A 16,121-nucleotide genomic window follows, 5' to 3' on the forward strand; every position below is an offset into this window, starting at 1 on the left:
CAGCAGCACCGCATTTCCGGGAACCTTCCAACGGACGAACCTTCCCTCGCAAAACCGAGCAGGGTCTACAGAGCCACCCCGCGGCGGTTCTTACGTCGGCCGAGTTCCCCCGTCTGGGGCTCCTACGCTATCGGGGCCCTTCGCACCGCTAGGCCAGAGCGGCCCGGCGGTAGGACCGGCCTTGTCGGATTTCCACCTCCAGCGCTATCATCATTACTTCCAGCAAGGCCCCTATGCAGCAGCCTTGCACAGTTTGCGGCAGCACCCAACCGCCGTGATGACGCACTTCGTGTGATGACGCACTTCGTGTGATGACGCACTTCGGGTAGCGCTGCATTATTGGAGATAGAGCATCATCATTAAAGTGTCTTTTCGTCGAACAAAGATGAAAACCACTGAGGCTTTCAAACCTTTTGGCTTTAACCAAACCATGTAACTACTAAAAATAAGTAAATAAAACCTTTGCTTTACATTTATTTAAAATGTTTTACATTGGATACATCAGAGTCGAAGATCGGCAGAACATACGTGAGAGCAACGCCATCCGGAGCTTGCGCACCTATTATTATAGATCGACAATGTACATTACACGGTCCAACTACTAATTCGACCGATCACATTGGAAAAGTAGCCTCAGAAACAGCATCGTATAAGTACACTGTATATAGTATACAATGTACTACAAAGATGTGCAATATAATTTATTGTGATGTTGTGTACTGCAAAATGAGTGGTTTTGTTGGTGGTGGGGGGGAAGAAAAAGCAATAGGCCTTATGCATGTACTTGTTATTGCTGTCACCTTTGGTGTATTGAGAATACAATTATAAATGTGTGTGTGTGTGTGCATGGGTGTGTTCTATGTTATGTGTAACCTCGATGTACATACAACTCTAAAAATGCCTCGTCACCTGTAACTGTCATAAACTATTCATTAGACCCGAATTTAAAAGAGACCGTTCAACACGTACAAGCAGTGGAATTATTTTAATGTTCTTTTAGTTTAATTTCCGGAGCATCTTTAAGCACCGCTATAAACGAGAGACGTATCATGAAAAATAAACCCAGAGAAACATCTCATTGAACCCATCCGAGCCATCCGAGTCCGAAATCGTTTCCGACGCGCGAATCCGGGTCGCGTTGTTAACGGCGCAACATGCCGTGTTCCTTTAGCACTTTTGAAGCCAAACGTTGGTGAACCTTCTGCCATCGCTGAAGGAACAAGACGTTCAAAAAGTATGATAATAAAAAAAGCAACACTGGCAATCCAATGCTCAAGAAGGTCTTATAAAAGAGAAAAGGGATATGCCTCGAAAACATTCCAGCAACGTGATGTGAAGACATCTTTGACCAAAATAACAAATTGCACAAGATTTCGGTACTAAGTGGGAACGAGCGAGGATTTCTACATTTGGAGAAGGAGGGCAGTGTGGGAGGGTGTCGGAGGTTATTGGATGGGGGAGGGTGTCGGAGGTGGGACAATGTCGGAGGTAGGAGGGTGTCATGGGGGGGGGCAAGGGTGTCGGAGGGGGGAGGTGTCGGAGGTGGGAGGGTGTCGGAGGTGGGAGGGTGTCGGAGGGGGGGGGGGTGGAGGGGTGGGATGGGGGGGCAAGGGTGTCGGAGGGGGGAGGTGTCGGAGGTGGGAGGGTGTCGGAGGTGGGAGGGTGTCGGAGGGGGGGGGGTGGAGGGGTGGGATGGGGGGGCAAGGGTGTCGGAGGGGGGAGGTGTCGGAGGTGGGAGGGTGTCGGAGGTGGGAGGGTGTCGGAGGTGGGAGGGTGTCGGAGGTGGGAGGGTGTCGGAGGTGGGAGGGTGTCGGGGGGGGGGGGGGGGGTGGAGGGGTGGGATGGGGGGGAAGGGTGTCGGAGGTGGGAAGATGTCGGAGGGGGGAGGGTGTCGGAGGGGGAGTGTGGGAGAGAGGGAGGAAGGGAGTGTGGGAGGGAGGGAGTGTGAGAGGGAGGGAGTGTGAGAGGGAGGGAGTGTGAGAGGGAGGGAGTGTGAGAGGGAGGGAGTGTGGGAGGAAGGGAGTGTGGGAGGAAGGGAGTGTGGGAGGGAGGGAGTGCGGGGTGGAGGGTGTGTGGGAAGGGTGGGGGTGAGGCGTCGGGAAACACCAGCACCACCACCACCACCATCACTACCACATACTTGCGTCAAACTTTTAGGAGGTAAAACCAATGAGAGAAATAGAAGAATAAAAGGCTATATTATTGTCATATGTACACCAGCAAAGTCAGAAATGTAATTACCATTTGCTGTTATCTGGATATATATATATATATATATATATATACAAGCTATTAATGCATATACAGAATTCCCCCTCCAGACTGAAAAACCTTAGGGTACAAACCATGATGACAACTAGTAACTGCCCATAGTTGAGAAAGAATAAAGGGACATGCTTTGCACATTGCAATGAGCACTAGAACAGCCTCTGAAAAGAAAAAAAAAGAAAAAATAAACATAAGAAGTTACAATGAAATATTTGCTGTTAGCAAAGGTGAGGAATAAAATGTTAGAAGCAGCTTTGCATGTAATGTACAATAAAGATGAAACTTTACTGAAAAAATAAGAGGTCCATTCATGTTCAAGGCACAAGATGATGTCAAACACAATACAGGTCCAAATGTCACTTTGCAGATGTGAAACATTTAGCTCAAAAAAGGGTTGCCTACTTACAAAAGAGCTTTGTATCAACTGGCTTGTGCTCATTCATACTACCAAGAGTGTCAGGGTCTGGCAAGGCCTTAAAATTGTAGCTTCGAGTGTCCCGGCATTTCTTTAGGACACAGGGATCGGAAAGTGTGGGTTCTTCCGAAAATCCGGTCGAGTGATGGTACAAACAAAGTGCGGGTAGAGAGTTCAGTTGGGGAGCTGAGCCGGGCCTTCGGGTACAAGAGACGTGAAGAAGGTCATAACACAGGTCCACGCAGAGGCAAAGAAACCTGGATCGTCAACTTCAGAATCGGAGTCGTCATCACCGCTATCTGTGTCTCCATCCATACCATCATCCATAAGCTGCTCCTGCAAGATAATGCATCCCAAGTTGCACATTCACATAAAAACGTACTCCTTGTCCAGGCATAAAACAGCACGGGTAGTAAAGTAGGATTATTATCAGAGTACTATCTTGCTGGACATATGATCCCCAATGATTCCATTAAAGTTCTGCTTCTTTAACGGCCACAATCATTTCCACCTTTTTGTGTGGTTGGCCGGGGGGAACATTTTGCCAAAGTCTTTCACGAATCGGCTAACGAGGCATGACGTTCGACGAAGTAGTCAAGGCAGGAATTTGGAATTAGTTCAGAGTGCTGACGATAGCTCACCTACTCTTTTCAAAGGACACCGTGGGATATTTAACATCTACCTATTAATGCCGGAAGACAGGACGCCAGTTTAACGTCCATCTGAGGGACGGCACACACCGATGGATTTCCCTGCCTGTGAAAGACCGGGATGACAGTTTCAAGTTATTCGGCTGACGAACAGACAAACACACAGACGCATGGATCGCAACACGTACGTGCCGTGCAGAGACAGAAAGCACGTCAAAAGGAGTGAGCAGGCACAAGGAGTTCAAGAGATTCCATTTGAGGAGAAGTTACTTTCACAGGTCAGGTGATCTTTAATCAGACCAATAGCAGCTATAACCAAGGAGCAGACATCGAATCACAAAACAACCACGATTTCTTAGAAGAGAAACATAACAGCACAAATCGACTCCTCTCTAGAGTACATTCCAGTTTTTAAAAAATATTCATACCTGTCGACTTAAAAACTATGCAAACATATATCAGAGCAATATTGCCGTTTCTTTGTGGGGTTAGTCTACTAAAGTTTAATGGCCCGTTTCACCAACATAGTGACCCAAAACGTTTAGATGAAGATACTGTCGTGTTCAGTTAACACGGACCACTGAAATGATGGACTGAACGGTTTTACTCCCTGGACTGCGTTCAAATTATGGCGGTCTTAGGTGTGCGAGAGACCTGAGGAAGCACACGAGAACCTCATTTCTTTAAAAAACAAACAAAAAAAAAAACAAACAAACGGGGTTTATTTCCCAAAACAAATACCAAATAACGAGTGAAGAGAAATTCAATAAATAACTATAAACAAAATAACTATGGGCGCCACACACACCAGATTCAATCACTGAAAGGTGGGGGACAGGAACCGAGTGGGCTTAGGTCTACTGTGGTAATGGAGGAGGAGCTGGCACTGTGCAGCCAAGAAAGCAGGCGAGAGGACGGAGAGGCAGGACGATGACGCAAGTGGGCGAAGAAAAAGGCACAGGGCGAAGGCAAGAACATGGGAAGGCAGGCAGAGGAACAAAGAACACGTCTCCTCAGAGCTCTGTTTTAATCTCCTCCCTTCAGCCAACCGAACCCACGTGACACTTGCTCCTCCCCTTGCTCTCCAGACACTCTCCACCCTCGGAGGCTTTCAGAGCTCCGCCCCCTCTCTCCGAAGCCACACCCAGACCCCAAGAGGATTCACACACATTTTTAGCTCACCTGGAACTAAGTTCAGGGGAGCTTATGCGATGGCGCATTGTCCGTCCGTTAGTCCGATAGTCCGTCAGTCAGCCCGTAAACTTTTTTTTTCTTTTTTTTTTTTGGTATACAGAGTCGAGGCTCGTGAAAGAGCTAACATTTATCAAACAAACAAATCAAACAAACAAGCAAACAAAGCGCATAAAAAGGGGAGCGGCCGACAAGATGGGGAGAGAAGGGGAGGAAGCACACAAACACAACATTTGAGAGCAGGGACATCGGGAGATGTGTGGGAGGGAGAGGGCCTGGGGGGAGGCAGGATAGGTATAAAACGCAAGGACACCAAGGACTTCCAGGAAAGAAGTCAAAAGTCACCTCAAAAAAGTGGATTTGGGGTGAAATTAGCGGGGGTAGAAGCTTGAAACTTCTTTTCCGAAACCGCTGATGGGATTGCGACCAAATTTGGCACAAAGTATATATTTGTTGTGTTGTGACTAAAGTTTGTTCACAGCATTAAAAAAAAATCGGGGTCTAAGGGTGTTTAACGGGGTCAAAGTGGATCCAGGTTTGACCCCCCAAAATAGGAATTTGCTTTTTCCTCTGAAACTACACACTATTTTGATGAAACTTGACCACAACCTTCATCACCCATGATGTACCGATGTTTGTTCCCGGCACTAAGAAAATCAAAGTCTAAGGGGGTATACAGGGGGTTGCCCCCAAAATAGGTATTTGCTTTCTTGTTAGAAACTACACACGCGATTTTGATGAAACTTCACCACAACATTAATCACCCATGATGTACCAATATTTGTTCAAGGCATTAAAAAATTGGGGTCTTAGGAGGTATATGGGGTTGGGGAGGGGGGCTGCCCCACAAAATAGTTTAAAATGTTTTTCTTTGTTTGTTTAAAGTCTTATGGGAGTCTGGCTGGGAATGTAGGGAAAATGGCCTTAAAATGCCTGTTGTTGTTGTTGTTTTGTTTAAAGTCTTATGATTATGTTAGTATGATTCTACATGCTGCCCTATCTTCTAGCAACCATTGAAATTGGTTTAAAATACCTTTAGTCAGTGCAGTATACTGTTCATTCTACCAGGTGGAAATTGGGGGTTGGATGATGTCTGACTAGGGGTATTCCCCCTATGTTTTTAACTTTAAACCGGAGCTATTTAATACAACAAACCACCCTCCGTATGGTGCACATTCAAACAGACAATTATTAAGCTACATGTCCCTGCCTGTATATCAAGATTGGCTAACTACTCTTACACGGACCATAATACTCTATACATTTATATCTGTCCTAAAGGTAATCTCTACCTCTCACCCCACTACGAACATATCAATACATTATATTTAGGTGAGGATCTCAGACGAGTTGAGTGATGGTACAAACAAAGTGTGGGGAAAGTTCTTCAAGACAGCTACAACTGGACTGGACGACATCAGCTCACATGCCCCAAAAACCTGATCTGTGCCCTTGCACTTCCTCTCTCTGCCACTTTCACTTTGTCATTTACCACGGGTCGTCTTCCATCTGCTTGGAAATCAGCCAACATCAAAGCATTATGTTAAAAGGTGCAAAACCTGATCCCCTCAACAACAGACAAATTAGCTTCCTTCCAATCATCAGCAAGTTCATGTAATCCATCATCACAGTCAACATTAAATCCTTCCTTTTCTCCAACAACCTCAAATCAGATCATCAATTCAGATTCAGACCTGGTCCCTCTACATTGGAGATGCTGTTTTTACTCTCCCAACAATGGATGGAGGCCCTCTATATCAGACATGACATCAAGGTTGTCTCTCTTCAAATATCTCGAGCTTCCGACAAAGTCTGGCATCCTATCCCACCTTACACTCCAATCTGTCTGCCTATGCAATCCAAGGCAAACTCCAGTCTTGGATTACTGACTTCCTCCACTCTCGTAACCAACATGTGGCTCTCAACGGAATCTTTTCATCTCCTCTCCCTGTCAAGGATGGAGCAACCCAAGGCAGTGTTCTCAGCCCTATCTTGTTCCTAATCTTCATCAATGATCTCGCTGACTCTCTGGAAATTTCTCTTTACCTCTTTGCTGATTACTCCACTCTCTATCGTAACATCCCCCATCCTTCTGACAGCAATGCAGCAGCCTCTTCCCTCTCCTCAGCCCTTGACAAAAAAAATCTGGTCAAACACCTGAGAAAATCTTGAGAAATCCAACACTTGCACTCAAACTCTCTCTCTCTCGCCCTCTCTGAAAGGCCAGTACCGTAAATCCTTCCACTTACTTTTTCAACAATCCTCTCGAAGAGGTTCAGCCACTCAAACTCTTGGGTTTCTCTTTCAACCACAATCTCTAATGGGCAAGCCAAATTTCAAATTTGGCCTCCAAAGCTAGACTTGGCATCCTCAATAGTGCAAAGTCCTTCTTTGACACACCTGAGCTCCTATCCACTACCAGGATTTCATCTGCAGCTTGATGGAGTACTGCTCTCCCCTCTGGGCTGGTGCACCTGCCTCACATCTTACTCAGCTTGACGCCATGGAAACGAAGGCTTTCAAGATCATTGGAATCCCTCGCGATGTACTACTGTGTTCAAAAAGTATCCGACCTTTATTTTTCGTGCGTAAAAAAAAAGGAGCTAGGGAGGCATTGATTGGTGCACGTATGTAGGCGATCCTAATGCGCACGCGTGAATGTTTTCCCACCTGCAGAAGCTGTCATTCGACGGCAGACCGCCGATGAGTGAGGACATGTAAGTGAGCGCCGTCGGATTTTCGTTTTTGACAAAATGACGGAAAAACTTGAACAACGCTACTGCATCAAATTTTGTGTAAAGCTTGGCGATTCCCAAGTGGAAACGATCCGCAAGATTCAACACCGTTCATTCCATTATGAAGGAGGATTTGGGCTTCAGGAGAATCTCAGCGAAGTTCGTACCAAAGCTGCTAACGATTGAGCAGAAGCAACTCCGTTTGGAGATCGCACAGGACATGCTGGAGACTGTGAACAGCGATCCCAGCTTCCTCAACACAGTGATCACTGGCGATGAGTCCTGGGTTTATGGGTACGACCCAGAAACCAAGTTGCAGTTTTGATGCAAGTTTGATGAAACACAAAATTTGATGCAGTAGCGTTGTTCAAGTTTTTCCGTCATTTTGTCAAAAACGAAAATCCGACGGCGCTCACTTACATGTCCTCACTCATCGGCGGTCTGCCGTCGAATGACAGCTTCTGCAGGTGGGAAAAAATTCACGCGTGCGCATTCGGATCGCCTACATACGTGCACCAATCAACGCCTCCCTAGCTTCTTTTTTTTACGCACGAAAAATAAAGGTCGGATACTTTTTGAACACACTACGTAGATGAGTCTGTTGGTCTATCACTTCACCATCGCCGACAGGTCTGTGGTCTCCCTATCTTCTTCCGCTTCCTTTCTGGTCTTGCACCCTCTGCCCTCACCGTGCTCTGTCCCTCCCCCCCCCCTCCCACGCCCCCAAATCCTTCCGCCCCCCCCCCCCCAGGTATCTGCAGGACACACGTGGTCGACCAGCAACCCCCCCTTATTGAAACTGCCTAAATCCAGAACCACTGCTTATCTCCACTCATTTATTCTTCTCTTTTCCCACCAAATCATGACTCAGTCCCCCCAACCCCCGCCTTCCCACGCCTCCTCCACCCAAGCCCTCTCCCTCCCACAGATCTTCCGTTGTCCCTGTTCTCTGCTGTTGTACTTGTGTGCTTCCCTCTCCCTCCCCATCTTGTCTCCTGCTCCCTTTATTGTATGTTTTATGTGTCCGTTTATTTTTTTTTGCGATTGATGTTAGCTCTTACACGAGCCTCGATCTTGTATACAACAAAAAATATATATAAAAATCATCCACAAAGTGTTGACATAATCCGTCCGCAATTTTTTAAAATTGTGTTGTATATCGTTTTTGGCACCATCTCTCAATGATGAAGAATAACTTAAAAATTAAAAAGTTCTTGTATCCGGATCTTGTCCAGTAAGTTTTGTCCCGTAAGTTTTGTCTGAAGCCGTCCATAACTTGAGGTATTGTGCTGCATATTGGTTTGGCCATATCTCTCAATGTTGAGGAATCACTGATCCACCTTCAGTGGCAGAGGTATCAGGATCAATATTAGTCAGACATCATCTTCCCTCCAACCTAAATCAATTAAAACATTTCAAATGCATACCATCTCACGAAGCTCTTGTTGCTCGTCCACATTGTTCTCCTCCCCTCCTCTTCGTACACCTCGTGCACGCTGAAAGGGGAAAAGTCCTCCCTGGTACCTGCAAGATGGATATGAAATCCCCAGACAAGAAGGTCCTGAGCTAAATCAAAGATAATCAAACCCGTGAGCATAAAGATCCGAGCAGACAATGAGGTTCCAATCTATTACAGGTTCATAAAATCACATTCCAATTGTTGTCCACATATATCTGCTCTTTACCTTAAAAGTTCATCCACAAAGAAAAACACTCTAGCCTGTTTACTTTCTTCTTAGAAAAATACCACATGAGAATACTTATGACAATACACTCCTGAATCCTCATAATAAGGTGGTAGGAATTTTACAAAGTCAGATGGCGTTGTCAATGTTTTCCCCAAGGCGCTGCAGCATAATCAGGTCCTGTACACTTAGTTAGGCGAGCCCAGTTAGGCCGTGACGTGGATAAAGTTACTTGTCCTTCTCATGCCTTACACACATTGTATACATTGCATACAAGCCTTCACCTTGGTATCAAGTTGGGGATCACATTATAGCCCTCTCTTCACAATCAGGACATAAATGAAAGCCAAAAGTGTGATGCTGGCGCTGCCAGCAAATAAGTGAGAGCTGTACAAGCTATGGTTCTGATTTTTATGGTATGGTCCTTACAGAACGAGTAGTTCTGATTTTTAAGCAGTGAGGCCGCTTCAATATTTGGCTATGTCCGTCCATCTGTAAAAAATCAAGAAAAGTAAACTTTCACCCAAAGCGTTTAATTCTTAAGGTTTCTAAGGGTAATTTTAAGGGTTCTACAGGGTGGTTTCTAAAGGGTAATTCTAAAAGGTTGCCCAGTCTGCGGCTGGCTAGCTTTGGCGGGAACGATGGAAGATGCCTAGTCTGTGGCTGGATAGCTTTGGTGGGAACGATGGAGGATGCCCAGTCTGCGGCTGGCTAGCTTTGGTGGGAACGATGGAAGATGCCTAGTCTGCGGCTGGCTAGCTTTGGTGGGAACGATGGAAGGTGCCTAGTCTGCGGCTGGCTAGCTTTGGTGGGAACGATGGAAGATGCCTAGTCTGTGGCTGGATAGCTTTGGTGGGAACGATGGAGGATGCCCAGTCTGCGGCTGGCTAGCTTTGGTGGGAACGATGGAAGATGCCTTGTCTGTGGCTGGCTAGCTTTGGTGGGAACGATGGAAGATGCCTAGTCTGTGGCTGGATAGCTTTGGTGGGAACGATGGAGGATGCCCAGTCTGCGGCTGGATAGCCTTGGTGGGAACAATGGAGGATGATACCCTGTCTGTGGCTGGCTAGCTTTGGTGGGAACGATGGAAGATGCCTAGTCTGTGGCTGGATAGCTTTGGTGGGAACGATGGAGGATGCCCAGTCTGCGGCTGGATAGCCTTGGTGGGAACAATGGAGGATGATACCCTGTCTGTGGCTGGCTAGCTTTGGTGGGAACGATGGAAGATGCGCAGTCTGCGGCTGGATAGCTTTGGTGGGAACGGTGGAGGATGCCTAGTCTGTGGCTGGATAGCTTTGGTGGGAACGATGGAGGATGCCCAGTCTGCGGCTGGATAGCCTTGGTGGGAACAATGGAGGATGATACCCTGTCTGTGGCTGGCTAGCTTTGGTGGGAACGATGGAAGATGCCCAGTCTGCGGCTGGCTAGCTTTGGTGGGAACGATGGAAGATGCCTAGTCTGCGGCTCGCTAGCTTTGGTGGGAACGATGGAGGATGCCCAGTCTGCGGCTGGATAGCTTTGGTGGGAACGATGGAAGATGCCCAGTCTGCGGCTGGCTAGCTTTGGTGGGAACGATGGAAGATGCCTAGTCTGCGGCTGGCTAGCTTTGGTGGGAACGATGGAGGATGCCTAGTCTGTGGCTGGATAGCTTTGGTGGGAACGATGGAGGATGCCCAGTCTGCTGCTGGATAGCCTTGGTGGGAAAAATGGAGGATGATACCCTGTCAGTGGCTGGCTAGCTTTGGTGGGAACGATGGAAGATGCCCAGTCTGCGGCTGGCTAGCTTTGGTGGGAACGATGGAAGATGCCCAGTCTGCGGCTGGCTAGCTTTGGTGGGAACGATGGAAGATGCCCAGTCTGCGGCTGGCTAGCTTTGGTGAGAATGATCGAGGATGCTAGTCTGTGGCTGGATAGCATTGGTGGAAACAATGGAAGATGCCCAGTCTGCGGCTGGCTAGCATTGGTGAGAATGATCGAGGATGCCAGTCTGTGGCTGGATAGCTTTGGTGGGAACGATGGAAGAAGCCAGTCTGCGACGCTGGATTTGGAGGTCAGCTTTGCTCGGTGGTCAGCCCAAGTGAGGTTATGGTGATGGTTAAGCCAGGGAGTTGAAGAGTCTGAACCTTTTAGAGTATCTAACCATGGAAATTGATACGCGGGTTTATTTGATGATCCTTCTGAAACAACAGGGTGAGACAGTGAGATTTTCCAGGATTGAAAGACATGTTCCATTTAATTAGACCAACATCTCATCATTTCCTGTAATCCACCAAGCAAACTGGCCGGCAGAGGGAGTATGCAGGACGCAGCAAATACACTTTCTCTTTCTGTACCCATGTGCCCATTGATAAAAAATAGTTTATGGCTTGGTCTTCCTTGACACACTGCAAATTAAACGATGTCCTTCGCTTTCGCAGATTGCTATAGTGTTAACCAATCAAATAATGATCCCTTATAAAATCTGCCTACATTTTAATAACCTAATATTAAAACAAATTTCATACCTGCAGTATGACCTATATAATTTTGTTATGACCCATATAACAAACCTACAGATTAAGTTATTTCAACATTTTAAGGGTGTTCGGAAAAACCAGATCAATGGAAAGGTGTCTCATTTTTATTCTAAAATTAACACATAAAGGATTACTCTACCTTTTCTATAAATAACAAGAACGGCACTCTTCGACGTCAACCGGTTTTCCTCTGCCCACATTATTAAATCATTAAACATACTTGTACCAAGTTTAATTTAAATCCCTTTTTATTTTATACATAGGCTAAGGCTCGTAAAAGAACACACGCTCACACACACAACAAACACATAACACAGCCACCGAGCTTGGGAATCAAAAAGACTGACCTGACCTGACTCCTGACCCTTCAACTGTCCTCAAATATCACATTTTACCTGACTTTACCTTTGATGCCAAAATCTAATCAGTTCATCATTGCAGCACAAATTTGCACCAAGTTTGGTCAAAATCCCATCACTGGTTCACAAGTTAGCGCAGTAATATAATTTTTACCAAACGGGACCTCTGACTTTTAACCTCTTGACCCCATAATCCAATCCGTTTATCTTTACATCATTATAATACTTGTACCAGGTTTGACTTAGTTCCTATGAGCCGTTCTCAAGTTATCGTAGTAACGAAAACCTATCACAGACAGAGTGACACGGAATACCCAAAAACATAATGCAGTCGGCGGAGGAATAAATATCCAAGGTGACACACACACACACACGCTCGCACACACAAACACACTTTTTTCATGATCAAGTTTAATAATGGTAAGCCATGTCTGCATGAAAAATACATTCCATTTTAAACTCCATCGCTCTCTTGGGCTTTTGAATGCCAACTGCAGCAGACATCAGCCAACGTCTACTCCACCAATCAAACGTACCACATGCTCTGAAACTCGCAGGGAAACACACTTACATGTAGAGTAACAGCAATGCGCCAGAGACCATGAGGAAGCGACCGACAGAAGAATAGAAGTAGAAAATGCTGAGCAGCACGGTGGCACGTGATGCTGTAAAGACCCAGTCAAGCCAATCACGGTTCAGGTCATCCTCATCCTCAGCGGGTCCACCCTGTGCATTCATTACCATGTTGCGGTTTCCAGCACGAGCGTTATTTGGTTCAGGAGCCATGGGTTGGTTGGCTGCATTTGCCGATAGGGGTTCTGACAGTGCAGGGGTCATAGGCAACGATGCTGTTGAAGGGTTGGCTGCTGCTTGGCTTTGGATGAAATGAATAGAAATTAAAAGAAAAATAAATAAGAAATCCTGGTTTTTTTTCTCTACATAGTTTTCATTTATTCAAATCCAAATATATTAAAATAATCCTCCTATACAGTTATTTTTGTCCCCCGTCGCACCGCGGAGCGAAAGGGGGACTATAGTTTTCCCCTCCGTACGTGTGTCCGTCCGTCCGTCCGTGTGTGTGTGTGTGTGTGTGTGTGTGCGTGTGTGTGTGTGCATGCGGGCGTGCGTGCGGAAGCGAAGGACCGAATTCTAATTTGGCGTGTGGGTGCAACCCACGTCAAAATCCAAGATGGCCCCCGCCATGTATGTCTGACGCCATGTATGTCTGAACCTTGTGAGCAGAATATCTTGAAAAATAAGCGAAGTACCAACTTCTAATCTGGTGTGTGGGTGTATCTACGCATAAGGGAGAATGCTATTGAAAATTGGGTCGCCACGTCAAAATCCAAGATGGCCACCACCATATATATATATATATGTCTGAACCTTGTGAGCGAAATATCTTGAAAAATAAGCGAAGTACCAACTTCTAATCTGGTGTGTGGGTGTATCTACGCATAAGGGAGAATGCTATTGAAAATTGGGTCGCCACGTCAAAATCCAAGATGGCCACCACCATATATATATATATATATGTCTGAACCTTGTGAGCGAAATATCTTGAAAAATAAACGAACTACTAACTTCTAATCTGGTGTGTGGGTGTATCTACGCATAAGGGAGAATGCTATTGAAAATTGGGTCACCACGTCAAAATCCAAGATGGCCGCCTTGCGTCTTCCATTTTGTCAACTCATCACTTCACCGACGGGGGACCTAGGCGTAACGCTTGTTGTTCTGTGTTCTAGCTCCTCCATGAGCCAGGGCTCTGTATGCAGATAAATAAATAAATAAAACCCATTACATTTCTGTTGTTGCATCTTTGTCGCCCACTTTCCTATCTAATTTGGTAATCTAACTCTGCATTTACATTTTCTTGCAGATATAACATATCAAAGAGCTTGGAAACAACATGACCACCCATCCCAGTTGTGTGTATGCGTGTGCGCATGCACAGAGGCACGTGCAGCAGAGAACAGACAAAAATAAGTATTACTACTTACTAGATTGCGTAATACTGTTGGGCATAGACTTGTTGAAGCCACATCATGTACATGTGGTAGGTTGGAAAGGTAACTGCTGGCTGGACCATTGGCCTACAGTTCAACGGGATCAAGAATGAAAGGTGTTGGGAGAGGGGTGGAGGGTGTCAATTTCAAAGCATTGCATACATTAACACATTACTGCTTGTTGGGAATGAGCAAAAAAGACAAACATACAAAAAAAAGTAGAGAGCAAAGAGCATGTGGACATACCATAACTAGAAAGAGCAATCAGTTTTCAGACCCTCACCAGGACTTTTGTGTGGTGTGTAGGCAATGCAAGTACTTTATAGACGTACTCACATTATAATATTTAATGGTACGTACTTCACAGATGTGCATGTGCTCTTGTACTAATGATGAATAAAGTATACTGTGTGAATGAATGAATGAATGAATGATCGTTTTAAGGCCATTTTCCCCGCCAGAGTGGGGGTTAGCCTTGCGGGCCCCATGACAATCATGGTTCCCTGTTTGAGGCAATGTTTTTATGGCCGGATGCCCTTCCTGACGCAAACCCTTGGTCGCCTCTTACGATGCGCAGGGATACAGTGTACCTATTCTAAACCGGGGTACACACCGGGATCATTCATCCCAGCAAGCTAGTACTCAATTTGCCGACCTCGGAAGGATGACAGGCTGAGTCAGTGAGTCAACCCCGCTGGTGTTAATTCAGTGATCGACCGGGATTCGAACCCAGGATCCTAGGATCCCAAGCCGGCACCCTAACCGCTAAGCCAACACCAGGCTAATAAAGTAGCTGTGTATTACAATAAAACTGAAAAGATGTTTGTGCTGTGTATGTTGTGAATTTCCAACACTGCTTTGGATGCTATCGTATGGCTGTTTCGTGTGGTGTTAGTATTTGTGTGGTACATAGACAGTGTAAGGTTATGTTCATACATTGGACAAACAGATATTTTTGGTTTTATTGTATATTAGCAAAGGTACATGGCATTGACAGGCAACGCAGAGTCACTTTGCTGACAGGAATATTACGAGAGGGGGGTGGTGGGGGGAGGGAGAGAGGGAAGGACAGGTGGGAGGGAGAGAGGTGGAGAGGAGGAAGGAAGGGAGGGGGAGGACAGGGAGGGTGGAGCAGGAGTGAGAGAGCAGGAGGGGACAGGGGGGTGGTGAGGTGGGAGCAGGTAGGGTGAGCTGGCATGGGGGGGTGGGGGGTGAGGGTGAGTGGAAATCAGGAGGAGGGTCAGTGAGGAGCCAGAGGGAGAGAGGAGCAGGAAGACTGGTGAGCAGTGAGCAGGAAGAGGGGTGAGCAGTGAGCAGGAGGAAAGTGAGAGGGGAGCAGGAGGAAAGTGAGAGGGGAGCAGGAGGAAAGTGAGAGGGGAACAGGAGGAGAGTGAGAGGGGAGCAGGAGGAGAGTGAGAGGGGAGCAGGAGGAAAGTGAGAGGGGAGCAGGAGGAAAGTGAGAGGGGAGCAGGAGGAAAGTGAGAGGGGAGCAGGAGGAAAGTGAGAGGGGAGCAGGAGGAAAGTGAGAGGGGAGCAGGAGGAAAGTGAGAGGGGAGCAGGAGGAAAGTGAGAGGGGAACAGGAGGAAAGTGAGAGGGGAGCAGGAGGAGAGTGAGAGGGGAGCAGGAGGAGAGTGAGAGGGGAGCAGGAGGAAAGTGAGAGGGGAGCAGGAGGAAAGTGAGAGGGGAGCAGGAGGAAAGTGAGAGGGGAGCAGGAGGAAAGTGAGAGGGGAGCAGGAGGAAAGTGAGAGGGGAGCAGGAGGAAAGTGAGAGGGGAGCAGGAGGAAAGTGAGAGGGGAGCAGGAGGAAAGTGAGAGGGGAGCAGGAGGAAAGTGAGAGGGGAGCAGGAGGAGAGTGAGAGGGGAGCAGGAGGAAAGTGAGAGGGGAGCAGGAGGAAAGTGAGAGGGAAGCAGGAGGAAAGTGAGAGGGGAGCAGGAGAAGGGGAATGTTGTGTATCATACAATACTAGCGGGGTCACCCGTGGGAATCCCACGGGCATGGATGTGTGTGACATTTCGACATATTGAGTTATATGCTGCACATTCATTTTTACAAAATGGTTACTGGCAAGTCATCAGATCCAGAAATGGTGTGAATTTAGTTATTTCACATAATATGTGACCCCTCACTCCTCTCCACCTGACACTCTCCTGTCTCCACCTGACACTCTCCTGTCTCCACCTGACACTCTCCTCTCTCCACCTAGCACTCCTCTCCTCTCCAAACCCTCACATCCCTCTCCTTTCCAATCCCTCACCTCTCCAATCCCTCACACTCCTCTCCTCTCCAATCCTT

General features: G+C 46.9%; 2 protein-coding genes across 6 annotated transcripts in view; one reads left to right on the top strand and one right to left on the bottom strand.

Moving 5' to 3' along the window:
• The window catches only part of LOC137435739 (T-box transcription factor TBX20), a 48,494-nt gene extending 48,168 nt beyond the window's left edge, over positions 1-326 (top strand). The window contains 1 exon segment of the mRNA XM_078785113.1: positions 1-326. This exon segment is cut by the window's left edge and continues 49 nt beyond it. Coding sequence (XP_078641239.1) covers positions 1-295 — 295 coding nt within the window. The 3' untranslated portion in view covers positions 296-326.
• A 131-nt stretch (positions 327-457) lies between these two features.
• Positions 458-16,121, bottom strand: part of HERPUD2 (HERPUD family member 2) — a 343,531-nt gene continuing 327,867 nt past the window's right edge. For all 5 annotated transcript variants that reach the window (XM_078784559.1, XM_068128772.2, XM_068128771.2 and 2 more), the window contains exons 6-9: positions 13,823-13,915; positions 12,391-12,693; positions 8,687-8,783; positions 458-3,019 (exon numbers count right to left, since the gene is read on the bottom strand). In XM_078784559.1, coding sequence (XP_078640685.1) covers positions 2,858-3,019; positions 8,687-8,783; positions 12,391-12,693; positions 13,823-13,915 — 655 coding nt within the window. In that variant the 3' untranslated portion in view covers positions 458-2,857. The remainder of the gene's footprint in view (positions 3,020-8,686; positions 8,784-12,390; positions 12,694-13,822; positions 13,916-16,121) is intronic.

Source organism: Myxine glutinosa, chromosome 9 (assembly GCF_964187855.1).
Source record: "Myxine glutinosa chromosome 9, kmMyxGlut1.1, whole genome shotgun sequence".
NCBI classification, from domain to species: domain Eukaryota; kingdom Metazoa; phylum Chordata; class Myxini; order Myxiniformes; family Myxinidae; genus Myxine; species Myxine glutinosa.